General features: G+C 33.2%; 1 protein-coding gene across 3 annotated transcripts in view; it reads left to right on the forward strand.

The window, feature by feature from the left end:
- The window catches only part of Togaram1 (TOG array regulator of axonemal microtubules 1), an 89,862-nt gene that overhangs the window by 52,195 nt on the left and 10,236 nt on the right, over window positions 1–27,431 (forward strand). For 2 of the 3 annotated variants that reach the window (XM_046461303.2, XM_046461301.2), the window contains exons 8-16: window positions 1,537–1,686; window positions 5,625–5,720; window positions 7,629–7,804; window positions 8,528–8,681; window positions 13,434–13,587; window positions 22,463–22,568; window positions 22,857–23,092; window positions 23,491–23,649; window positions 27,167–27,293. In XM_046461303.2, coding sequence (XP_046317259.1) covers window positions 1,537–1,686; window positions 5,625–5,720; window positions 7,629–7,804; window positions 8,528–8,681; window positions 13,434–13,587; window positions 22,463–22,568; window positions 22,857–23,092; window positions 23,491–23,649; window positions 27,167–27,293 — 1,358 coding nt within the window. The remainder of the gene's footprint in view (window positions 1–1,536; window positions 1,687–5,624; window positions 5,721–7,628; window positions 7,805–8,527; window positions 8,682–13,433; window positions 13,588–22,462; window positions 22,569–22,856; window positions 23,093–23,490; window positions 23,650–27,166; window positions 27,294–27,431) is intronic. The other variant, XM_046461302.2, reaches the window with a different exon arrangement.

The following is a 27,431-nucleotide window of genomic DNA, read 5'->3' on the forward strand; positions in this document are numbered from 1 at the left end:
AACTAAGAATTTAAAGATATCTATGTTACTTCTAGAAGTTATCTATTATTATCAGATATTTATTATTTAATATCAGATATTTTTGAAGTTTATCTTTGTGAACTGACCTAATGCCTTCTATTCCACAGTTCTTTCTAGCCCAGCTACCATCAGTTACTTCTTCTCCCCACATCCTGTTTTTTAAAAATACAACATTTTTTTATACCTTTATTTTATTTATTTTTTGTGGTGCTAAGGATCGAATGTAGTGCCTCACACATGCTAAGCAAGTACTCTACCACTGAGTCACAACTCTTATCCAAAATACAACATTTTTGGGCTGGGGATGTGGCTCAAGTGGTAGCGCACTCGCCTAGCATGCATGAGGCACTGGGTTCGATTCTCAGCACCACATAAAAACAAAATAAAGATATTGTGTCCACCTAAAACTAAAAAATAAATTTTTAAAAATACAACATTTTAAAAACAATTTCTTATTATTATTGCTTGATGATTTGTAGGAGCTACATATGAAAATGGACAGTGACTAAATATTGCCTAGACATTCTGTGGTTGTAATAGCTGCATAGCATTAGTATAGAGTGGTAAGTTTAAACATTCAAATATATATTTAAATTTTTTTTATTTTTTTAGAAGGAGGCATAGGAGAGAGTTCTATTTTTATTTTTAATTAAGGATATAATAATATTTAGGTATTTATAATATTCTAGGTAGGTACTATGCTGTTTTCTTTAATCCACATGACAGCTCTAGAAAAGATTCTACAATGTTATCATCATTTCACATAGAAGGTTAAGTGTCTTGTCCAGCCAGGTTAAGTGGCATGGCTATGATTTAAAGCCAGGAAGCCATGATTCCAGATACTGGATTCTTAATCACTAGTATTTTCCTGCCTCATCAACCAGACCAATACATGGGAATAGGAGAAAAAGAGAAGAATGAAGAATATAGGCATTTTTCTTGTCACTGTTTTAAAATTTTGAATTAAAAAAAAATGTGTGTAAAGTTAAGTGGATTTATTATATTATCATTATTATTGGTAGTCCTGGGGATTAAAAACAGTGGCACTGTACCACTGAGCTATATCCCCAGCCCTTTTTTTGGAATGAGTCTACTAAGTTGCTGAGACTGGTCTTGAACTTGTGAGCCTTTTGCCTTAGATTCCTGAGTCACTGGGATTACAGTCATGCACTACCATGCCCAGCAAAAGTGTCTTTTAAATATTAAATGCTTGTCATATTTTTAGACATATACGTTGGATCATATTTTTCAAGTATTACATTTTATATTTCATTGCAAATTTAAAACCTATTTTAAGAAATGTTGTAGTATAACTTATAATAGTTTTATCTCTTAGATAAAAAGTATTACGTGATTTAAAATGTGATATAACTTTTAAATTACTGTCATCTTATAATTTCTAGTATGTTGCCAGCCTTTTGAAAAGGTTAGAAGGCAAGATAGATTTTGAAAGATTTGTTCCTATTATATAATATTACCTAAATTATTTAAATAAATATTTATTTTATTTCATAGGGATTACAACATCCAATGTAAGCATAATTGGCCAACGTATGAACTATGGGTTTGGATGTGGTGATTGTGAAGATGATAGGTCACATGACATTTTACCTAGTGCTTTAAAAATACAAAATAAGGAAAACCCAAGACATAAGCATACAAAAGGTTAGTAAATTTCATAACAAATTAATTTTTAAAAATACAGTAGAATCTACATCAGAGTTCTCCCTAAACATGCCAATAAAGAAAAAATTAACTGAAAATTCTTAGTTTTGAGGTTTTTCATCTTATCCTTCTGCTGATGTGTTACTTAAATAATTTTGAAGAATAGAAGAATTCACAGGTTTGTGTTGGTATATGGACTTACGTAAGGAACCAGGGAAGGGAAAGGACTGCCCATGAGTTAAAACTAGGGAATCCCTCCTGACTTCTACCCCAAGAGTATACACACATCCTAACATACACACACACACACACCCATACACACATACACACAATTTTTTACAAGCCATTTTTCCACTCCAATAAGGTAGAGGCAATCATGTGAGTAAATTACTCCCAAATGTCTGGTTAGGTTGTAACCATGGAGTAAAGCTGTGGCAACAAGAATGTGAATTTCCTGTGGTAGAACCTGGGAAAGAGCTTCTTTGTTATCACTGACCATTTGTTAGCAATTTATGTGTTTTTAATTATTGGCTAATCCATCCAGTGACTGCTTTATTCATTTCTTAAGAGATTCTGACACAAGCTGCATATTAAAAATTACCTCTAGGGGACAAAAGAAGTGATTTTGAAGGTTATAAATATTTAAATAGAATAATTAGAAGTCCTCTGTTTTTAAGCCTGGTAATCTAAAATAAGTAAGTACAGAGCTATCATTTTTTTCAGTAGCAACTGTGGTCATGATAATATTAACTTCAATACTTTATTTCTGATAATCTTAAATCATGTACATGCAGGTAATCAGAAATGTTAGCTCTTTTTATTGTGGAAGTGATCCATGTTGTGTGAAAAATTGATTATAAGCTTTTCCTTGTTTTTATTTTTTGTAAATTTCTTAAAATTTCTTCTAAAAAAAATTCAGTATTTGTTCTTTGTGGCAGCAATAAGTTGTTTATTGTTTTTATAAAATAAAATGATGGGATTTTTATATTTACTTATATATTTTATTTCTCATGTAAAGAAAATCAAAGACAAAAATACTTAAAAGTAACTCATACTAAAAAAAGTCATATTAAATTTTTTAATAGCAAACATGTTCAAAACCAAACTTCGAGACAGGTTTCTCTTCCATAGCGTTACTGTTTTCCTAATTGTGGAGACATAAAACTTTAAAGTCATCGTTGTCTACTTCTCCATAGCTCCATGTTTTGGAATTAGTCCATCCTATCATTTCTTCTCAGTCTAATTTTATCTGCAGCCATACTTGTGATTTGGCCTTCTGCTACCTCTTCCTGTAAAATTATAGTGCCTTCTAGAAAGACTTAGCTCTAATTTTTATCCCTTTAAATTCAGAATCATCTTTCTAAAATACATGATCTTCTCCTCCATATTGAAAATCTTGAGTGGTTCCCTGTTAACCATAGAATATAGTTTCTACTCTATAGCATAACTTTTAAGATTTATAATCTTAGAACGGTGGCACACAACTGTAATCTGAGCGGCTCAGGAGGCTGAGGCAGGAGCATCACAAGTTCAAAGCCAGCCTCAGCAACTTAGGCCCTCAGCAACTCAGTGAGATTGTATCTCTAAATAAATATTAAAATGGGATGGGGATGTGGTTTAGTGGGTAAGTGCCTCTGGGTTCAATCCCTGGTACCAGGAGAAAAAAAGAAAAAAAAAAAAAAAAAGACCCATAATCATATTGCCTCTGTTTAACTTTTTTGCTTTACCTTACCATTCCTCTTTTAATGCCCTAATACTCTGGCACTTGTAATATTGTAGCTTTTCTTACTTTGTAATTGCAAAGCCTGCATGCTTTATCCAAATCTTAATGTGTTCAGTTCATGTCTGCTTTTGAATACTGGTTTAAAAGCTACTTCTTTGGAAAACTTTGCTTATTTTTTTGATCTGGAATAGTCTTCTTTACTCTCTTCAGTCACCCTACCTGCTAGTTAATTTATGCACATTTAATATCTTCCATGTTAAATTATAAGTTTCTTAAGAGTAATAATATTGTCATCTTTATATCTTCAATGTGCTTTGCATAGAAATCTGTTCATTTGCCATATATGAAATGAATGGAATGGTGATTAGCCAATTAAAACCAATATTTTAAAAGTGGGCAAAATCACTCAAAAAGTGCATTCTCAAATAGTCAGGTAAAAGTAAATAGTAAGTATAGTGTTAAACAGAATACAAAGTTTCCCAAAAGAGATATTGCCATTGTGTAGCCAAAGGATTTTTTTAATGGTATTGAGGATTAAACCCGGGGCACTTTCCACTAAGCTACACCCCTGCCCTTTATATTTTTTTATTTTGAGACAGGGTCTTGGTAAGTTGCTGAAGCTGTTCCAGTACTTATGATCCTACTGACTCATCCTCTGGAGTCGCTGGGATTACAGGCAAGTGCTACTGCACCTGGCTCCAAATGGATTCATTTTGTAAGAAACCTCATTCTTTTTTAGGGTTAGCTCTTATAACCACCTTTTCGTCTTCCCATTCTTTTCCTTTATTGGCATCCCTTTGAACCTGCCCATTTTCTACACAACATTGTGGAGTCCAATTAATGACTTGAGAAGATGATTAATGATGGATGTTTACAGTGTTAGCAACTATGAGTTAACATGTTCTCTTTCTGTATTTGAATGAATTAGACAGAAATGACAAAAGATTATATGAGGATATTTGTGTATAAAGAAGCCTTTAAACACATTTTTTTTTATCTTTAGGATTGAGACAATGAGCAATATTTCTTTTTAACATTTCTGTTTAGAAGAAAATACAATGTAAAAAAAATAAAAGCAGATCAAAAGTAATTGTCAGCTGATCTTAGAAATGAAGTTCAAACTTAATGTGTCCTTATTTTCTCATTATGAGACTTATCTACTTATTCAATTATTTCTTGATATATATTTGACACACACATATATACTGTATTTGTGGACTGTTGAGCAAAATTATTTCATTTACTAAGATTTTTGCATTCCTTTGTCACAGAACATTTTGTGTGTATGTGTGTGTGTGTGTGTGTGCGCACGTGCGCTAGTCATTGTTTCTGTTAGTTGGTGTGTGCTGTACATTGGTTATTCCAAATTACTTAAGAAGAAATTATGTGGAGCTGAGGATGTAGCTCACTTGACTAGCATATATAAAGCCTTCAGTTAGATCCCCAGCATCATGGAAAAAAAGAATATGTGAAAAATTATCACCTACAACAGTTTCTTTCTTTATCTCTGCTGTGTTCACACAAAGCCAGAGCAAGCCTATTAACTTTAGCAGATTAGCAAAACAGTTTATGTACCTCATTTTTTAAAAATCAGTTATTTGATCACATTTACCAATTAAATTTACCAAAAACTTTTCTTTCCTAGACCCTAAATTAATTTTATATTGCTTTTCATTTTTTTTATTTTGATACATACATCTAATTTATATTTATTGAATACTCACTCTGTTGCAAGCACTGTACCAGGCTTCAGGAAACAATAATAATCAAAACTAGACATAAGTCCTGTTCCATGGAGCTTATAGTCTAGTAGGAGAAAGAATAATTTGGTAAATAATTAGAAACTGAGATAAAAATTAACCTAGAAAAGTACAGATTGCTATGAGATTGACTTGATCTGTTTTAGGGTATCAAATTATTTCCTTTGTGATTATTCTGATTATCATACTGTGATTATTTGCATGTTTTTCTCCCACCATTAAACCTGGTATGTTTAAACTCCTTAAGGGTAGGAAGATTTCTTTTCTCTCTAGTGGCTAGTACATACTAGGTAAATATAAATATTAGATTATAAATATTTATTGAATTAACATCTATGATAAAAAATTATAAATTTTTGTATGTAATAAGTTTTTACTTTTAATCATGTTATAATATCCTAAAACTAAGTAAGCATTTTAAATCGTTTTTCATTGTTTTTTTCTTTCTTTTTTAGGATTTATAAGGTCATCAAATTTACAGCAAATTTCCACTTTTGACTTCACTTCCACAAATACCTTATCAGAAGATTCAGTAGTAGTTGTTGGAAAAGGTATTTCAGAGTTACTTAGCTTTTTTAAAAATTTTTTTTGGTTGTTGATGGACCTTTATTTTATTTATTTTATTTTTATGTGGTGGTGAGAATCGAACCCAGTGTCTCACACATGCTAGGCAAGCATTCTACCACTGAGCCACAACCCCAGCCCCCACATAGCTTTTTAATAGTTTGTGTTCTTCAGACTTAAGCAAAGCATGTCAATAAAGAATAGTGAGTAATTCAAACATTAAATAGAATTTCTTTTTTTAAGTTATTAAATTGAGGACTGGGTTGTGACTCAGTGGTTAAATATTTGTCTAGTATGTATAAGGCCCTGGGTTCAACCCCCAGCACTGCAAAACAAAAGCAAAACAAGAGTTATTAGGGCTGGGGATGTGGCTCAAGCGGTAGCGCGCTCACCTGGCATGCGTGTGGCCCGGTTTCGATCCTCAGCACCACATTCAAAGATGTTGTGTCCGCAGAAAACTAAAAAATAAATATTAAAAATTCTCTCTCTCTCTCTCTCTCTCTCTCTCTCTCTCTCTCTCTCTCTCTCTCTCTTTAAAAAAAAAAACAAGAGTTATTAAATGGAAAAAATTAGAAGTCAGCACTTCACATTTCCATCCTCTGACAAAATTATAGTAAATTCATGTCAGTAATTTTCAGAGAGAGATGTTATGTGACAGCTGTAGACAAGGTACTTCTAAGACAGTTTTAGGACAGGTATGAGAATTTTGGCATAATCTAAATTCAAATGGTAGTCTTTATCAGCTTACTAATTAATAAAACAATATTATTTATTTATCTCCCATACAGAGTCTAGACAAATCAAAATTAAATCCTATTATATATTTTATGGGGCTGGGAGATCTTTGACCAATACCATTGCAAGCATCTTTTTAAATTAATTTCTTTTAAACTGAAAAATGTGTCATATGCATTGGGGGCATATGTCATTTTGTTCAAAAACGAAATAGAATAAAATTCATGGAAACTTCCAGGTGTGGTGGTGCATGCCTAAAATCCCAGCAGCTTGGGAAGCTAAGACAGGAGAATCTTGAGTTCAAAGCCAGCCTCAGCAAAAGTGAGGCACTAAGCAATTCAGTGAGATCCTGTCTCTAAATAAAATACATAATAGGGCCGGGGATATGGCTCAGTTGTTGAGTACTCCTGAATTCAATTCCCTGTACCACCCCCCCCCCCAAAAAAAAACCTCTTGGAAATCTTTTCTCATTTCTTTGCTTGATAGTCTCATTAGAATAATTTAAGATCCTCCTCAGATGAGCTGCAGCCTATTCTTACAGACTTACTTCCTGTTATTTCTCTGTTTGCCTTGTACCCATACACATGCTTTATACTTTTTCAGCTCTGTGTATAAATCTTCCTATCTCATAGCATTTCTTTTATGTGTGTGTGTGTGTGCATACGTATATATATATTTAGTTGTAGTTGGACACAATACCTTTATTTTATTTATTTATTTTTTATGTAATGTTCAGGATCAAACCCAGGGCCCCGCACATGCTAGGTGAGCGCTCTATTGCTGAGCCACAACCCCCGCCCCTTAGCATTTCCTCTCTTCTTTGTCTACCCAAATCCATTGTTTCTTCTAATCCCAGTTTAACTCCATTCTTCTTGAAATTGTTTTAAATGCCCAGCTCACACCAACTTTCCTGTGAACCTTTCTATGAATTCCATGCTTGCAGTATGTAGTTCTCAATTGATAGTATCATGAATTACTTTCTCTCACCTCTTATATTATTGTCCTGTTAGGGTATTTGTTTGTATATTTTACAAATTACTTAATGTGTCTTTCTTACAGTGTTGTTTGCTCTTGAATGCAAGAGCAAAGTCTTAAACTTTGTTATCCAGAATGCTATTACATATATACTTAATGACTCTTCAATGGTTGGTTGATTGCAGGTGTATTTGGAAGTCCAAATTCAGCACCAACAACCTGCAGCCAGCCAGTGATATCTTCTATGGAAAATGAGGATACATTTTCAAGTAAAGAAAGTATTGAACCACCATCAGGGATATATGGAAGAGCAGTCCAACAAAGTATTCCATCATATCTTGATGTTGACAATGACAAAGATGTAAGGTTATTTACTAATCATGAGGATAAATTTAAGCCTACAATATGTCATTGTTTTGGGTATATCAGATGTAGGGCAGTAAAAATATTTAGATTAAAAATTTTTAGGGCTGGGGATGTGGCTTAAGCGGTAGCGTGCTTGCCTGGCATGCACAAGGCGCTGGGTTCGATCTTCAACATCACAGAAAAATAAAGTAAAAATTTTTAAAAAATTAAATATTGGTAAGATTTCTGATCCTGAATCATTTAAAAGCTAGATTATTCTCCTTTCCTACTAAGTAAATATGTTCTCTTTCTAGTAATAAAGTATACTATAACATACTTTATATACATATATGTTTCTGTATGCATGTACTTAACATTTTTCTATAATATATTCAAGCAGCAGTAGACTGATATCCTTAGGCACAAATGTAATTGGATAGTAGCCCTATGTCATTCTATTAGATATTAGGATTCCTAAAATAAAGACTGATATATATATATATAGTTAATTTTGTAGAGATATTTAATGTAGGGCTAGGGTTATAGCTCAGTGGTAGAGCGCTTGCCTAGCATGTGTGAGACACTGCGTTCAATCCTCAGCACTACATAAAAATAAAATAAAATAAAAATATAAAAAAGCAAAATATTTAATGTACAAAATATACAGTTATCTGAGATGAAGATATTTTAAATCTCAAACTCCCTGAATACTTCCAGATATTTCAACTTTTTCATGCAGACTAAAGTTTCTATTTCAAAATCTACTTATGACAAAATGAGACAAAAGAGAAAAGAAGAAAAAGAGCTTTTTGACATAAAAGATTGTGAAAAGAAGGACCAGAATCACTGGGAACGAATGAAACATACAGGAACTGAGAAAATAGCATCTGAAAGTAAGTAGTATTTGCTTTTTGAAGTGTTTTTGTCAAGTAATATTCTAAAGCTACTATAATACTAAGGATGCTATATGACTAAGAATGGCCTATATTGACCCATATTACTGAAATTTGCAAGACCTAATAACTAACTTCTATCATAATAAATGCTAATTCTTTCTCATAAAAAGAAAAATTATTTTGTTCTCCCTTCTAGACTTAAATATTTTTAGAGATGAAGGGAGAATATCAAAATAAGAGTTCCCCTTTAGAAAATATTGCCTTCATCCCTCCATAGATAGGAGGACCCAGTTTAAAACTGTCACATGTTTAGTGTTTTCAGATTAGGGTAGGTTACTATTTAAATATAAAGAGTAATGTTACGAATGCTTGTTAAGATAAAGAGACCACATGTGACACAGGGCATCTGTGAGAGAAAGAACACTGAACCAAAAGTCGATAGATAGATCTGGATTCCTATCAGTTCTAGCTTTGATTAACTTTGAGACCTGGAAACAGATCTTAATTTTCTACCCCTATAATTATATGAATTCAAAGGTCCAAATTATCTCAAGGAAATATTTCTTTTTACTAAAGACTGGTATCCAATTTTATAAAAGTAACTGAGATACTGAAGCTGTTTATATTAGAGCATCATCAAAAAAGGCATTGTATTTATCATTTATTCAGGTTGTCATTGAGTACCACTGTGTTTTATGCTTAGGTAAAAGTAGTATCCACATTTCCTATATATATATATAGATTTTTTTTTTTTTAGTTGTAGATGGATACAATGCCTTTATTTTATTTGTTTTATTTTTATATGGTGCCGGTGATCAAACCCAGTGCCTCACACATGCTAGGCAAGTGCTCTACCACTAAGCCACAACCCCGGCCCCTCCTATATTGTTTTTAAAACCATTGAATAGATCTTAGATATACTAACAACTAGGAAAAAATATTATAGATTAAAATGTAAATTTTATGAACTGTAGTAAACATTAAGTATTATTGCTTAGTTATTTTATTAAATATTATTAAAGCATAAACTGTGAACTATAATAAACATTCTTAAATTTATGTTGGTTCTAAAGCCTAGATATCAATAAAAATACAGAAAAAAGTAAGTATATAAATGAAATAGGTGACACACTTTTAAGATAAAAATAGGGATTTATACTAGAAGAGTGTCTAAGGTTCTGCTTTATATTTGTTTTATAATGTAAGAAGTATAAAAAACTTTTTGAAATTCTGCATTCACAAAGCTAATCATTGTTGAAACTGTGCTTAATGAGAGGTTTTGGCCTATAAAGTTGGTGATTAAATATAGTCATACAATGTTAAAATTAGGCAATCATGAAATTAAGCCTGTTAGCATTCTTAGATAATTTCTTTTTTTATTGTTGTTGTTAATCTCATAAAATCCAGGGAGAAAAAATTTTAAAAATTTTCTGGGGCTGGGGTTCGCATGTGTGAGGCACTGGGTTTGATTTACACACACAAAATGTGAATGGCACCACATATACATAAATGAATAGAAAATAAAAGGCTTGTCAACAGATAAAAATAAATTAAAAAAAAAAAAACTTATTACCCATCTAAGCCTATGTTAAGAGTATGGGTGGAAGTACTAGTAGTAGCAGTACTACAAGTAGTAATACATCATAAATTTTGGAGTATTCATTTTGCCTATAATATAGGCTTGACATATTAGATTTCTGAGAAGTATCTAAAGTGCTTTCTTGGTCACTCTTATGTTATTTCAACATAAGATTATACTTACAAAATTTTGGAGGTTGGGGCTATAGCTCAGTTGGTAGAGTGCCTGCCTTGCATGCACAAGGCCCTGATTCAATCCCCAGCACCACAAAAAACAAAACAAAACAAAAATTTTGTGTATATAACCCAAATTTAAATGTTTAATTTGATTTGTAGTTATAAACATATTGCCAAAAATAAATTCTAATAGCAAAATTGTAGTTGTATATGTCTCCATTTAAGAAGCTTCTTTATCTGTTAGTTTATTGCTACTCAAAATGTGGTTCTTAAACTAAAGAATTGTTTATTATTCATCCATGACAGGATACATTAAAAAACCTATTCAGTTTTTAGAACTATTTTAACTATTGGACATTGTCACAGTGCTTTTATTGTATAAAAGTATCAATCTGCAACAGAGTGGAAGTTTTTAAAAAAGTTAGTTTGAGTAGCACTGCTTTAGACTGATATTCTTTGTACCTTCCTTTTCCAGAATAATATTTGTTTTGTTTCACTTTTTTCAGGTGAAAATAAAGTAAATATAGGTAATAGTACTTGATGTTGGTATAACCAAAAGGTTGAAAATTGGGTATTTGTCTGCACCTCTGTCTAATAAGTTATTTTCTCATGAGAGTGGGCATGGAGCTGGGAATATAGCGCAGTTGGTAGAGTGCTTGCCTCACATGCACAAGGCTCTGGGTTCAATCCCCAACACCAAAAAAAAAAAAAAAAAAAGAAAAAAGAAAAAGAAAAGAAAGAAAAAAATTGACAATCAGAGTGGAGTAAAATGGAATTCTTAAAACTTTATTTAGCATCAGTTTCTTCTCCTGTAATGTAGGATTAATAATAAATATTACAGAGTTCTTTAATGAATTAAATGAAATAATGTAAATGAAGCACATAGCACACTACCAAGTAAGATTTCAATAAATGATGGTTAGTAGTACGTTTGTATTTTATTTATACATATCAATTTTATATATGAGGTCTAATGAGGGTATATCTAAACCATTGACAAAACGAAATGGATCTATTTGTTATATTTTTTAATGGTCACATCATCTTGCTCATTGTGTGATTTACTCTAGCAAAGACTATTAATGATTTTAATCACCATAGTAATCCAAAAATCATATTTATCCTTTTTATCAAATACATTATCAATTTTTTATACCTTTATTTTATTTATTTTTTAAAAAAATATTTTGTTTTAGTTGTAGTTGGACACAGTACCTTTATTTTATTTTTATATGATGCTGAGGATCGAACCCAGCACTCACATGTGCTAGGCAAGTGCTCTGCAGCTGAGCCATAACCCCAGCCCATTATTTATTTATTTTTATGTGGTGCTAAGGATCAAACCCAGGACTTCACATGTGCCAGGCAAACGCTCCACCACTGAGCCATGACCCCAGCCCTGTTATCAATATTTTGAAAGTAGAGATTCTGTCATAGACCTCTTTATACAAAATCATAAGGAATAATGGACTTGATAATGAGTGTGTCCTTCCGCTTTATTGAAATAATTAAATGCAGTAAAGTTTGTAAAACATTTATCACAAGGTCTGCAACAAAGTACTTAGTAAATCTTAGCTAATATCATTAATGCCTTATTGCCTTTGGATTTTAAATGATTGATAGAAACTTTGAATATGTAATTAGTATACAACATTAAGAGAAGTTTCTTATGTTTGTGATTTCCTATAACATTTTCTCACAAATAATATAGTTAAATAATTTTTCATGATAGTCATTTTCTAGTGTTTACTATTTCTTCTTTAAAAAAAAAAAAATCTCAACATGGAAAAAGAACCAGTAAATCTTTTCCCACTTACAAAAGGCCATTGTATTTGATTTTTTTTTTTCCCTAACACATCCACTGCACATGTCTTACACTGAGCAGTGCTCTAAGGGCATTACCTTGAGCACTGAAGGACAATAATTTGTTTTCCTAACATCTAGAACATTGCATTATATCTGGAAAAAGTTTGGTAAATATTTGAAGTGAAACAAACATTGTTCGTATTACTACACATAGACACAGGATTCATTGTAGACTATTGATACTATACCAATAGAGAAAAACAATTAGAATTCTAAATTTAGTTGCCAAGTAACTTTGTTTTTTAATTGTCAGTTGTGGAGCAGTGCAGGTATATATTCATGTTTTTACAAAATATCACATTGATTCTTTTAGCTCCTAAAAGCTAGACTGTTATGACCCATGACTGAAAACTACTTATTTATTTATATTAAATGGAATTTATTAGTAATCTTCAATATAAGAAAGTTTTAAATAACTGTGCTTTCTGGGTATTACAATTTCTTTTTTTCTTTTTTTTTTTAAGTTGTAGATGGACACAATACCTTTATTTGTTTATTCATTTTTTTTTTTAATGTGGTGCTGAGGATCGAACCCAGGGCCTCACATGTACTAGGCAAGTGCTCCACCACTAAGCCACAACCCCAGACCCCTGGGTATTACAATTTCTTAAAGAATAAACTAATACTAGTTTTTTCTTCCACTTCCCCCACCCCCCGCCCCAGTACCAGGAATTGTGTTCTACCACTGAGTATCCTCAGCCCTTTTTTATATTTTATTTTGAGAGAGGGTCTTACTAAATTGTAGAGTCTGGGCTTGAACTTGTAATCCTTCTGTCTCAGGCTCCTGGGTAGCTGGGATTATAGGCGGCATGCATTACCACATCTGGCTAGTAGAAAGAAATATTTATAACATCAGTATGCATCTGTAATCCCAGCTGCTTAGGAGGCTGAGATAAGAGGATCGCAAGTCTGAGGTTAGCTTGAGCAAATTAGGGAGACCCTGTCTCAAAATTAAAACATAAAAACTGGACTGTGATGTAGTTCACTGGTAGAGTATCCTGGGTTTAATTCCCAGTACCAAAAAAAAAGAAAAGAAAGATCCGTAACATCCGTAAGAATACCATTACCTTTTGATTTGTGTCCTGTGTCTCAAGGTTCTCTTATACTTTATTTAATGTTTTGTTTTAGCTGAAGCATCTCCTGGAGCCATTCCACAGTATAAAGAAAGGATGCCTTCTGTTACTCATAGTCCAGAAATAATGGATTCATCAGAACTACGGCCATTTTCCAAGCCAGAAATAGCCCTGACAGAAGCCCTAAGGCTTTTAGCTGATGAGGATTGGTAGGTTAACCATCCTTAACTTAAAACTAAGTTCCAAAAGGTTTTTGTAAATTTATATTTAAAACCTTAAAACATAAGCTTTTTTAAAACCTTGAAACATAATCCTATTTACGTAGATTTAAAAAATATATTTTAACTACTAGGCCTCTGAGTCTTTTGAACTTATTAATGTAGCTGAACTCTGGCCCTAATATAACTGTATTACCAGTTACATTATAACTTATATCAGGGACATAGGTTAGTTTTATTATGAATTATGCAAACCCTTTGATATTGGAATATAAATCTCACTATTTCTCAAATTGTTTCTTTGTGAAATGTAAACTTAAACAATCCTGAAATGTGCTCTTACCACAGTTGCCACCCAGCCAGTTCAGCCAGTAACTCAAGGAAGACAAAAAGATAATGGCAACATACATCCCAGTTGTTCAGCTTGAGCATCCACTAGCTGAAGACTACCTTTGTTTTGTCTTCTCTCCTATTCCTTTATCTGTTGCAGTCCCATCCAATGCCTCATCACTAGTTGTGCCTTTGTTAGATCATATTCATCAACATAAAGATGTGATATAAGTAGGACAGGACTGTAGTTCAGTAGTAGAACATGGGCAAGGTCCTAGGTTTGATATACCCAGTACTCACTCCCCCAGCAAAAAAAAAAAAAAATAGTATGCTATAATTTATATCTCCTATTTAAAAACAAACTACCTCCCTAAACTGCACCTCTTCATCCCATTTCTCACCTCAACCCACACTTTTTAACTAAAAGTCCTCAAAAGTACTGGGAAAAAAAAAAAGTCCTCATTGTCTCTGCTTTTTAACATCATGTTCTCTTCTCGGCCTTCTTTAATTGACTACTTTTAATTGACTTTTCACCACCCCCACCTCAACCACCACATCTCTAAGTTGGCAAAAGTGACCATTTTGCTAAATCTACCCTGTTCATTAATCGGTTTTCCTCTTCTCCTTTCAGCAGCATTTGACACAGTTAACATTCTTTTCTTCTTGATATACTTCTTTTTTGTTGCCCCTTAAAAATCAATCTCCTGATTCTTTTCCTGTAGGGTGTGTATTTTGACATATTATACATGCATGGGGTGTGACCCATTACAATTTTGATCTCATTCTTGTGGTTGAACATGATGTAGAGTTACACTGGTTGGGTATTCATATACGAGCATAGGAAAGTTATATCTGATTCATTCTACTATCTTTCCTATTTCCATCCCCTCTTCCCTTTATTCCTATTTGTCTAATCCAATGAATTCTATACTTCTTTTTTTTTCTTTTTGACTTTGAAATTTATGCATGCTATAGAAATCGATCCACTGGTGTTCTCAAGTCTACATTTATTGTGTGTATCAGGGGCAGTATTTTACTGGCAATCAATTTTCTATAAACAGCACTTAATAAATATATTAGATATCAGATGTTTCTGCTGTGAGTACTCAACTCTGTTGTAGTACAAAAGCAGCCTTAGACAATATGAAAAGAAATGAACTTCAGTGTTCCAATAAAACTTACAAAAATTTTACTTATAAAAACTTATTTGAAAAAGCATACTAAGACCAAATTTGGTCCATGAAATGATTTCATTGAGTGTGATAGCTTTAAATTCCATCCATTCTCTTATTTCTTATATGTGTATCTGGATCTCTGGTATCTTCCTGAACTATACACTCAAGAAATAACCCAGGCTAGGCTTGGTGACTCACACCTCTAATGCCAGCAACTCAGGAGATTTAGGCAGAAGGATTGCAAGTTTAAGATCAGTCTCAGCAAGTCAGGAAGACTGTCTGAAAAATTTAAAGGGGGAGGGGGTGGGACTGGGTAATATAGCTTGGTAGTAGAACATCCTTGGGTTCAATTCCCAATACAGCTGGAAAAATGATAAAAGGAAGAAGTAACTCAGCTGCCTGTTTGACACTTTTACTTGGATGCCAGTATGCATCTTCAATTTAATTTATCCATAAAAGAACTCCTAAAGTTTACTTCCTGCCAAGATGGATTAATAGGCAGTAGATTCACCCTTAGAATTAAAAAAAAAGTTTAAAAAGAAAAACATACAAAATATATGCAACAGTGGTTTTCAAGTTATTTTTAACAAGGCAATGAAAGACAGTTATCCCTGAGAGATGGGAAACAAGCAAGATGGGCCCCATTTTTGCCTCAGCTTACTTCCTGGAGAAAGTTTTCAGGTCACTGCTCAAAGTGGGGAAAAACAGACATATCCCAATAGAGATGGACATGGAACTCCTCCTTCTGTCATTTGGGAAATTTAGGTGACTAGACTTTGCAGGACAGAATATCAGAGAGGAGAGAGCACGACGAAGAACTTCAGAGATCTTCAGAGGATTCTATTCAAATATTCAACTGGTCAGGAATGTATGTGAATAAATTACTTGAGGCCAGAACAAAAACCACTCAAAAAAATTATAAGGAATAATCCCTAGAGCATATATAAGATCAAGAATATATTCATTCCCACAAGCAAAATTGAAAATTTCATAATTTACAAGGCATTGAATAGAATATTCAGGAAGGTTTGCTTTATTAGTGCAGTAAAATAAACACTGTGCTAAAGTTTGATTTGGTCCCACCTAACAAAGCTTAAAAACAACACCTGAAATCAAATTGTGTCCAGTCTCAGAAGAAGAACTCAAGAATATTTTAGGAATGTAAAAATGTCTAAAGTGAAATTTACACTGTCTGATACCCAATAAAAAATTACCAAGCATGCAAAGAATCAGGAAAATCCAACCCATAGGAAGAAGACAAAAAGCTAACAAAACAAATTTAAAATTGGCCCAGATAATAGATTTAAGACAAATACATTATAACTATCTGTCTTCTAAATGTTAAGCTAAAAGAAAGACTGAGGAAATAAAGATATAGAAAAATTTTTTTTTTTTTTTTAAATATTTATTTATTTTTTTAGTTCTCGGTGGACACAACATCTTTGTTTGTATGTGGTGCTGAGGATCGAACCCGGGCCGCACGCATGACAGGCGAGCGCGCTACCGCTTGAGCCACATCCCCAGCCCCTAGAAAATTTTTTTAAGAAACTCAAAATCTAATATCTTCAGTTAAAAATAACAATGTCTTAAGCTGGGCGCAGTGGCGTACACCTGTGATCGAAATGGTTCAGGAGGCTGAGGCAGAAGGATTTCGAATTCAAAAGAGGATTTCAGCCTCAGCAAAAGCAAGGAACTAAGCAACTCAATGAGACCCTGTCTCTAAAGAAAATACAAAATAGGGCTGGGGATATGGCTCAGTGATCGAGTGTCCCAATTTTAATCCCCAGTACCAAAAAGAAAAAAAGACAATGTCTGAAATAAAAAGTGTACCTCCATGTATTAATGGAAAATTAGATTAGATATTGTAGAAAAAAAGATTGGTGAATATTAAAGCATAGTCATAGAAAGTATCTAAAGTAAAATAAAATAAAAAAGATGGAAAAGAAAGGAATAACAACAACAAAAAATCTGTGAACTGTGTAACAATTAAAAGCAGCCTAATGTGAATATATCCAGAATTGCCAGATAGTAGAATAGAAAAGACTATTTGAACCAGGCATAGTGGTATGCACCTATAATCCCAGTTTCTTGGGCTGGGGATGCAGCTCATTAGTAGAGCTACCCTGGGTTTAATACCCAATGCTGGGGAAAAAGTTTTTTTTTTTTAAGGAAAAACTGGTCAAAATGTGTCCAAATTTGATGAAAACTGTTAACCAAGAGATCAAAGAAGTTCAAGCAGAAGAACATGGAAAGAACTATGTCCTAGAACATACATTATAATAATATTACTCAAAATCAATGATGGGGGCTGGGGTTGTGGCTCAGTGGTAAACCGCCTGGCACATGGGAGGCCTTGGGTTCAATCCCCAGCACCACATAAAAATAAATAAAATAAACAAAATAAAGATATTGTGTACAACTAAAAAATAAATTTAAAAAAAAATCAATGATGGAGGGGCTGGGGTTGTGGCTCTATGGTAGAGCTCTTGCCTAGCATGTGTGAGGTACTGGGCTTGATTCTTAGCGATGCATATAAATAAATGAATAAAACAAAGATCCATCAACAACTAAAAATAAATAAATAAATTATGGAGAATATCTTAAAAGTAGAAAGAAAAGACACACAGAAAAATACACATATCGGACTACTTATAAATATCACTACACATAAACACAAAAAACAAACAAGGAAACAAGATCTTCACAGAAAGGAAAAACTGATAACCTACGTTATCATTACTAGTAAAAATATCTTCCAAAAATAAAAGAACTTAAATATATACATTTTTAGACCTATAGAAAGTATTTCATTACCAAGACCTGCATCCCACAAGAAGGGTTGAAGGACAGTCATTGGGAAAAAAGGAAAATAATGCCAGATGGAAAAGGGGACTTGTATGGTTAAATACAAAGGATTTTTATTATAATTTAAATTTCTTTAAAAGATACTTGACTTTAAATAAATAACATAATTGTGGGGTTTATAACATATAGAAATAAAATGAATAACAGTAATACGAAGGCCTAGAAGGGAGAATTGGAAGTATTGTTAGTTTCATATATGGGAAATAACATATCACTACTTTCAAAGTAGATGATGGTAAGTTAGAATGTGTCCTACATACTCATAAGCAACCCCTACAGTATCACAGCAGGTGTAGTTAGTATGGCAACAAAAGAAGTAAAACATAATTATAAAAATACTCAGACAGACTGGGCTGGGGATGTGGCTCAAGCGGTAGGGCACTCGCTTGGCATGCGTGCAGCCCGGGTTCAATCCTCAGCACCACATACAAACAAAGATGTTGTGTCCGCCGAAAACTAAAAAAAAATAAATATTAAAATTTTTTTTTCTCTCTCTCTCTAAAAAAAAGTATCAAACAGAAAAGGGCAAAAGGATCAAAGATGAGAGGAAAAAAAAAAAAAAAGCAGGCTGGGGTTGGGGCTCAGTGGAAGAGCTTTTGCCTAGCATGTGTGAGGCACTAGGTTCCATCCTCAGAACTACATAAATACATAAAATAAAGGTATTGTGTCCATCTACAATTAGAACAATATATATTTTTTAAAACAATAGCAAAGTAGTAGGGTTAAAGGAACTATATAAGTATGATCACATTAAATGAACTAAATGTCATATGAGATTGGATTTTAAAATAAAAGCAGGACTCAATTATGTGCTACCTATAAAAACCTTACTTTAGATTAATAGGCACAAACAGGTTAATAAGAGAGACACAAAAAGCTCTATAATATGCTAACAGAAAAATACAGTTTACATTTCTATGTTACTATCAATGTATATTTTAAAGCAAAGAACATTAACGGATATATTTATTTTATAGTGTTTGTAACAAATTGCCACAAACTTGGAAGCTTTAAACAACATAAATTTATTATCTCACAGCTTCCAGGATCAAGAGTTTAGACATGAATTAATTGAATCCTCTGCTCAGGTTTTCACTAGGCTGAAATCAAAGTTTTTACCTGGGGATGCAATCTCATCTCCTAGTCCTTTTTGAACTAAGATCATTGGTTGGATAATTCAGCTCCTGTGGCTGTGAGACTGAGGTTCTCATTTTCTAGCCAGCTGTTCGTCAAGAACTCTCTCAGTCTCTAGAGGTCAACCTTTCATACTTAGTATATGAAACATATGCTCTCAACGTGGCAGTTTACTTGTATGTATATATGTATGTATTTATCTATTTATTGGTACCAAAGATTGAACCCAGGAGTTATTAACCACTGAGCCATATCCCCAACCCTTTTTATTTTTTATTTTGAACCATGGTCTCTCTAAGTTGCTTAGGGCCCTGCTAAACTGCTGAAGCTGACCTTGAACTTGTGATACTCCTGCCTCCTAAACCAGGGGGATTACAGGCATGCCCCACCACACCCAGTAGCAGTGTACTGTTGAAAGCCAGGAGGAGAATCTTTGCATCTGCTTCTGATCTCTTTGAAGACATCACTTGATGAAATAAAGCCTGCCTTGAATAATTTCTCTTTTGATTATGCAACATTAACTGATTAAGAATCTTAATTATTAATTACATCTGCAAATCTCGTTTTCCATCTTAGTATGACTATGGGAAGTGATAGCCCATGGCATTTACTCTCACAGAGAGGATATTATACAGCATATGTATCAGGGGGCAGAAATTATGGGTGCCATCTTAGAATTCTAATTATCTAACCACATCCAGACTAAAGAATGTTGTTTTATAATCATGAAAGACTTAATACAACAAGGACATAGCAATCCTGAATATTTGTTTACCAAATAAAAGAGCTTCAAAATACATTAAGCAAAAATCGACGGAACTACAAGGAGAAATAAACAAATCCACAGTTATAGTTAGAGCTTTTAACAACTAATTCTCATTAATTGATAGAATAGGTAAAAAGAAAATTGCTAAGCATATAGAAAACTTGGCTACTTTTGACAAACTTGACATAATCAAAGTTTGTAGAACACTCTACCTAAAACAACAAAATTCAACAACTACATTGTCCATGCTGGTGCCAATCATGGATTTAAGTGATCCATTCTCCTGCCTCAGCTTCCCAAGTACCAGGACTATAGGCACATGGTATTCTGCTGAGCTCAACGCATGTAATTTAAAAAGAATCTGATTATATAAATTTTGTTCTCTGGGATTAAATTAGAAATTAGTACCAGTACCAACTATTTGGGAAGAAACATAGATGAGTAACTTGAGGGTCAGAGAGAAACCAAAAAAAAGAAAATAGAAAGTATTTTAAATTTAATGAAATAAAAGAATGACACAAATCAAAATTCATAGGATACAACTAAATTAGAATAGTCCTGTATCTGTAGCCTTAGTTTTCACACTAAGACACTAGAAACAGAAGAGCAAATGACACCCAAAGTATGCAAAGAAGGGAAATACTGAAGATCAGTGTAATAATCAATAAGAAAATAGTTTAAAATTAGAGGAAAGTGGAGTCAAAAGCAGATTCTTGGAGAAGATAAATAAAATTGGTAAGTTTCTATTCAGTCTAGTCAAGAAAAAAAGGGGAAGAAACAAATTTTGAACGTCAGAAAAGAAAGAACTGATATCAGACTGGGCATGTTGATGCACCCCTGTAAGACTCAGGAGGCTAAGGTAGGAAGATGGCAAGTTCAAAGGGAGCCTCAGCAACTTAGCAAGGCCCTGAACAACTTAGCGAAACCCTATCTCAAAAAAAAAAAAAATCACTACTAATTATATAACTGTTAAAAAAGAAAAAAGGAATATTGTTAAATGGTTGTATGCCTATAAATTTATCAACTTAGGTGAATGGATAATTTCCTTCAGAAACACTACCAAAACTCTAGCAAATATAGCTTATATAACCCATATCTATAAGGAAATTGAATTTTTGTTTAAAATATTTCAACAAGGAAAACTGGAGGCTCAGATGATTTTACTAATAAATTACACCAAACACTTTTTAAATTTTTTCAGTCACCATTAACTTATTTGCTTTCTGATTCCTTCTTTTTTTCCCTCTTTTTTTAAAATTATTATTATTAGTTGTTCAAAACATTACATAGCTCTTGTCATATCATATTTCATACATTTGATTCAAGTGTGTTATGAACTCCCATTTTTACCCCGTATACAGATTGCAGAATCACAACGGTTACACTGATTCCACTTTCTATTTTCTGATTCTGTGTATAGACTTGGGTTGTTTTCTGCATCTAAACTGTACAGTAAACTGTTTTATGCTTACCTAAAATATGAAAAATTTGAGCTAGGTAGCTACTAAATAGGTTTATTCTTAACACGTTTGATTTTTGGTCTTTTCTCTCCATTTTCCATAACTTGTTAAGAGAATTTAAATGCTTTTTAAATTGACCACATGCAACCAACTAAGGAAACTCTTCTTAGCTCATATTCTTCAAGCATACAAGATGGAAAATATCATATTAGAACTATTATACCTAAGCCAGGCGCCATGGTGCAGGCCTGTGATCCTAGAGGCTACGAAGGCTGAGGCAGGAGAGTTGTGACTTCAAAGACAGCCTCAGCAATGGTGAGTTGCTAAGCAACTCAGTGAGACCCTGTCTCTAAATAAAATACAAAATAGGGTCGGGGATATGGCTCTGTGGTCAAATGCCCCTGAGTTCAATCCCTAGTACCTACCCACCCACCACTCACCCCCCGCAAAAAAATATTATACCTAAATTACATCATAATTGATTTCCACCCTCTTGTTGGTGTCCACCTACTGTTTATCTGGTTCATTAAATAGGTTAGATAATGAAAAACAAATACAAGTTGTAGAAATAATTAATAGTGGTTTTCTGCTCTTGGGTTATATATTGATCAGTGAGCTAACAGGTGGTAAGTGTGTGTGTGTGTGTGTGTGTGTGTGTGTGTGAGACTAAGGACCGAACCCAAGGGTGCTCAACCACCAAGCCACACCCAACACTTTTTCTTATTTTTAATTTTGAGACATGGTCTCACAAAATTGCACAGCTGGCCTCGAACTTGTGATCCTCCTGCATCAGCTCCTTGAGTCACTGGGATTATAGGGATGCACCACCATGCCCAGATCTTCTTCTATTCCTGATTTACAACTTCTTTCAACTTTTGTCATTCCTTTCTTTCTTTCTACTTTTCATAAAGAATATGATGTTCATGCTAGGGGAGGAATGTTCCTTTATGAGCTATCAGTAGTGATTTTCAGTCTTGAAAGATATTTATGTTTTTTATTGAAATTTGTAAATAGTAAGGGAAAATAGGTGAAGTCTTTTTATTGGCAATATTCCATTCATAAAAAAGAAAGATATTTGAGATCTTTTACTATTGCACCCCTTTAATAAATGATTCTATCATTTCTTTTTCCCATAGGGAGAAGAAAATTGAGGGACTGAACTTTATTAGATGCTTAGCTGCTTTTCATTCTGAAATATTGAACACAAAGTTGCATGAAACAAATTTTGCTGTAGTTCAAGAGGTAAACATTTTTCAGATAACTTAAGGATAGTTTAAACAACAAAGAATAAATATATATGTGACCTTTAGAATTTTTAACAACTCTGTACTATATGAGTAGGCTTATCTGTAAAACAATCCATGTCTTAATTTGCAACATTTAAAAGAAATTGATTAGACACTGACTTTTAGGATGTAAGATAATACATAATAAAATGTTACTACTTTCATACTAAAATTCATTTCAAAGTCATTATTACTGATTTTCTTACAGAATTTTTTTTTTCAAAATATTTTGAAAAAATTTTAGGTGAAAAATTTACGCTCTGGAGTTTCTCGTGCTGCTGTGGTCTGTTTAAGTGATCTTTTCACTTATCTGAAAAAGAGTATGGATCAAGAACTAGATACTACAGTAAAAGTTTTGTTGCACAAGGCTGGAGAATCAAATACATTTATAAGAGAAGATGTTGATAAAGCATTGAGAGCTATGGTTAATAATGTAACTCCTGCACGTGCAGTTGTTTCTCTTATCAATGGAGGACAAAGGTAATGCTCAAAATAATCTTGACATGTCCTTAAACTACAAATGAAAGAATTTGTAATTCAGGGTAGAGGGAGGAAAAAAAGCAAATTTTTGTATTATTTCAGTCAAAAAACTGAATAATTCCTGTGAGCTAAAGATCATATTACATGATAAGCATAAAAGGAATCATAGTGTAATTATTCTTATAATGTTATTTATATTTGTAGATCTGAACTAAATAAATATAAGTGATAATGATTTTGTTTTAACTTATTGAGGAGGGTTAACTAATGCTAATAATTTATCATTTTAGACTCCCGAAGTGATTACTATGAGCTATTAAATCATTTGAGTTTAAGATATATCTTTGGAAAATAGTTTATATATTTACTTAGTTTTAATACGTCTTGTTTTCTTGTAGCCATTTACACATTGCAGTAAGAAGATGTACAGCCCAGCATTTATCAGATGTAGTAGAATTTATGGAACCAGAACGTATTTTATCTGGAACAAAAGATATGGCTGAACGTTTATTACCAGCTGCTGCTAAGTTTGCTCAAGACAGCTCACAAGAAACCAGGTGAATAGCTACTAATACTATCCACTGTACCTATTAATGTAAGGGCTAAGATGTAGGAAACAAAGGTTAAAACAGAATAAACATTTGTCTAAATAGAGAAATTGGGACCCAGGGATTGGTGCTGGGGAATGGTTTTATTTAACTAGTTTGTAAATGATCTTGAGGGAGTGCACAGTGAATTCTCCAAATTTACAGATGACACTACATCAGGGTAGTGAGATGGCAAGTCACAGGTATAAACTTCATAAAAACGAGACAAGACTATGAGTGGGCATAAAAATGGCAGAAGAGCTTCATTGTGGGCAAATATAAGTTAATTTTCCAAGCAATCAGGTGAAAATCAAGTAAAAAAATCACATGAAAAATACAGGAATGATGCATAATAATATATTATCCCCTTAAAAATAAAGTATTTGTACTTTAAAAACTTTATGAATTTCTGATGGTTGTACTAAGAACAGTTTTATGAAAGTTAAGAATAATCAGCAAAAGATGACCAAAAAGGCTGAGTTATGGCTCAGTGGTGAAGTGCTTGTCTAGCATGTGTTGGGCACTGGGTCACTGCATATAAAGGTCCATCAACAACTAAAAAAAAAAAAAAAAAAAATGACAAAAAAATTAGGATGTGGAATAATATAATACCTGTGGTGGTTAAAGAAATTTTGGATTTAGTGAGAGGCCTAGGTTAAATTTGTAGTCTACATCACTGTTTGCCCTTTAGCAAGTCACTCAACCTTTGTTAATCTGTTACCTTTTCTGGAATATTAGGAAGCCTGGACCAAGTGATCAATAGTGTCCCATAAAGTCTAAAAATTTATGGCAATAATATATGAAGGTTATTAAAAAAGAAGAGGATCCTGAGTTTTCATAAAGATTAAAGAAGACTGTAAAATGTTTTTTAACATTTTTAGGACAAAATAGTCCATTACTTTAAGTAACTGAAGTTAATCTTATGAGACTCTTATACCAAAAACTAATTTTAAAAAGTAAATATTTTTATTCTCTATTCCTACCTAATAGGTTACCACAAATTTAGTAGCTTACACTAATGTAAATTATTTAATTTATAGTTCTTTAGGTCAGAAGTCTGGCATGACTGGGCTGGGTTTCCTGCCTAAGGTCCCACAAGACCAAAGTCAAGGTGATGGCAGTGCTGGGCTCTCATCTAGAGGCTCTGTGGAAGTATTCACTTCCAAATTTCTTTACATTGTTGGCCAAATTCAATTTCATGTGATTACAGTACTAAGGTCCCCCTTTTCCTTTTGGCTGTCACAGAGGGTCTTCTCTCAGCTCCTTTAGACCACCAACATTTCTTTTCACGCTGCCCTCCTCCATCTTCAACCAGCAACAATATGTTGAGCTCTCATGTGTAGAATCTTTCTGTCTTCCTCTTCTGCATCCATCATCAGGTATCTCTCTGCTTTAAGGGCTCATTGGTTTAGATGAGATCCATCCAGATCATGTTTCTATTTTAAGGTCAACTATATCATATTAGCATAGCAAAAGTCCAGCAATGACATCTTATCATATTCATAAACTCTAGGGATTCAAGTAAAGCATTTTGGGGGAACTATTTTAAGAACTTCTGCATGCCACATTAATGTTCAAAAAAATTTTAGAGGGTTAAATAATTGGCTAGTTAGGAACAACAATAACAACAACAAAAGATTGTTAGTGGTTGACTTCTGTGCATCTTTATTAAATCTTTCTCTTTGTTTAGTACTAGGACTTGAACCTAGGGCCTAGTACATACCACTGAACTAACCCCCAGCATAGTAAGTCTTCTAATGGCATAGTAAGTCTTCTTAAAGATCTTATTTAAAGTTTTAAAGTTATAAGGTGACTGGTTACAATTAATTTTTGGGTTAACCACATCACGTACAGCCACAAGAATGAGAAGTTATGCTACATGTATATATAATATGTCTAAATACATTGTACTGTCATGTATAACAAAAAAGAATAAAAACTTTTAAAAATTTTTTTTGAGTTAATATTTCTCACATTTTTGCCCATATTATTTGCTGACTTGTTTGTTGTAGCCTTTCCTTTATTGTTGGGCCCTACATTGTCTGTGGTCCTTAATACTCCACACTAAAAGTCAAAATTGTCCTATAATTACAAGCCAGGCATGGTGGCATATGCCTGTAATCCCAGCGACCCGGGAGGCTGAGGCAGGAGGCTCAAGAGTTCAAAGCCAGCCTCAGCAACTTAGCAAGGCACTTAGCAACTCAGTGAAACCCTGCCTCTAAATAAAATATAAGAAAGGGATGAGGTTATGACTCAGTGGTTAAGTGTCCCTGGGGTTCAATCCCTGGTATCAAAAAAAAAAAAAAAAGAAAAGAAACTATAATTATAGATGCAATATATCATATTATTATATAACTGTGATTAGGAGCTATTTATCTGACTCGTGGAAGATCTTATTCTGGTTGTAGGGAAAGTTAATATTTATTTTCTAACATAACTCCCTTTCTGTAATTTCATTGCATTTGAAGAGATCTGGTTGATACTGATAATCCTAAAAGCATCTTATACTCTGCTCACACAAAAACCTGTCTTCTCTTGGAGCTAGGGTTGTGGCTCAGTGGTAGAGCACTCGCCTTGCTAGTGCTGGGTTCAATCCTCAGCACCATATATAAATTAATAAATAAAATAAAACAAAGATATTGTGTCCAACTACAACTAAAAAGTAAATATTAAAAAAAAAAAAACTGTCTTCTCATTGTTTTAGTCCCACATATTCCAAATGATAAGCAAAAGTACAACTATAATTAATTTTAGGGCCAGACCTCCTTGAAAAATAAGACTATGGTGTTATTTAAAAAATTGTTAGAATGATATTTTGCCTCAAGGTGTTATCCTAAGAGGATTCTTTTTAAAGTCATATAGTATTTAAAAACCTAGTTTGGGAATTATTATATCATTTAATAAGATATCAAGCATAATTTATCATGTAACCTTGAGTATATTTTAAGTGGCAGAGAATAGGGATTTGAAGAATGGAACTTAGGTAAGTTTTAACTAGGGAAGAAGAAAGAGAGATTCAGAAATGCAGTACATAGAAAAGGTTGACTCAGACCAGAACATCTGGCCAGCAAGAGAGCAACAGAAGGTCAATGGGTAAGTAGCCTAGGGCACAAACATAACTTCTCCTAACTCACAATTCTGCCCATAGCCTCAAATATGGACTCTGGGATGCCTAAATAATATTAAGGCTTTTTGCTCTCCATCTGACATACAGCTGGAAGATATTAATTATAATGATATATATCTTAAATATATATGTACATATATATTTATTAATGATTTATAATAGTGGAGCAGGAGAATCTTATACAATATAATACAGTTATTATATCCACATTTCAGTGGCTAACTTAAAATAGGAATGGTAATCTTGAAGTTTATGGTGTTTTTTTCTATTGAAAAAAAATTGTAAGGATAGAACTTGAGATTATTTGTGTAAAATTATTCACATAAATTTATTATTTACATAAATCTCAAATATCCATAGGTATTACGGTCGAAAGATGCTTTTCCTCTTGATGTATCATCCTAACTTTGAGAAAATGCTTGAAAAATGTGTTCCATCTAAAGATTTGCCTTATATTAAGGAATCTGTTAAAAACTTACGACAAAAGGTATGTGGAGGGCTGGGGATGTGGCTCAAGCAGTAGCGCACTTGCCTGGCATGCGTGCGGCCCGGGTTCGATCCTCAGCACCACATACAAACAAAGATGTTGTGTCCGCCGAAAAACTAAAAAATAAATATTAAAATT

This window comes from Marmota monax, unplaced genomic scaffold (genome assembly GCF_021218885.2).
Source record: "Marmota monax isolate L192 unplaced genomic scaffold, Marmota_monax_Labrador192_F-V1.1 WCK01_AAM20220418_F8-fsc00001, whole genome shotgun sequence".
Classification (NCBI taxonomy): domain Eukaryota; kingdom Metazoa; phylum Chordata; class Mammalia; order Rodentia; family Sciuridae; genus Marmota; species Marmota monax.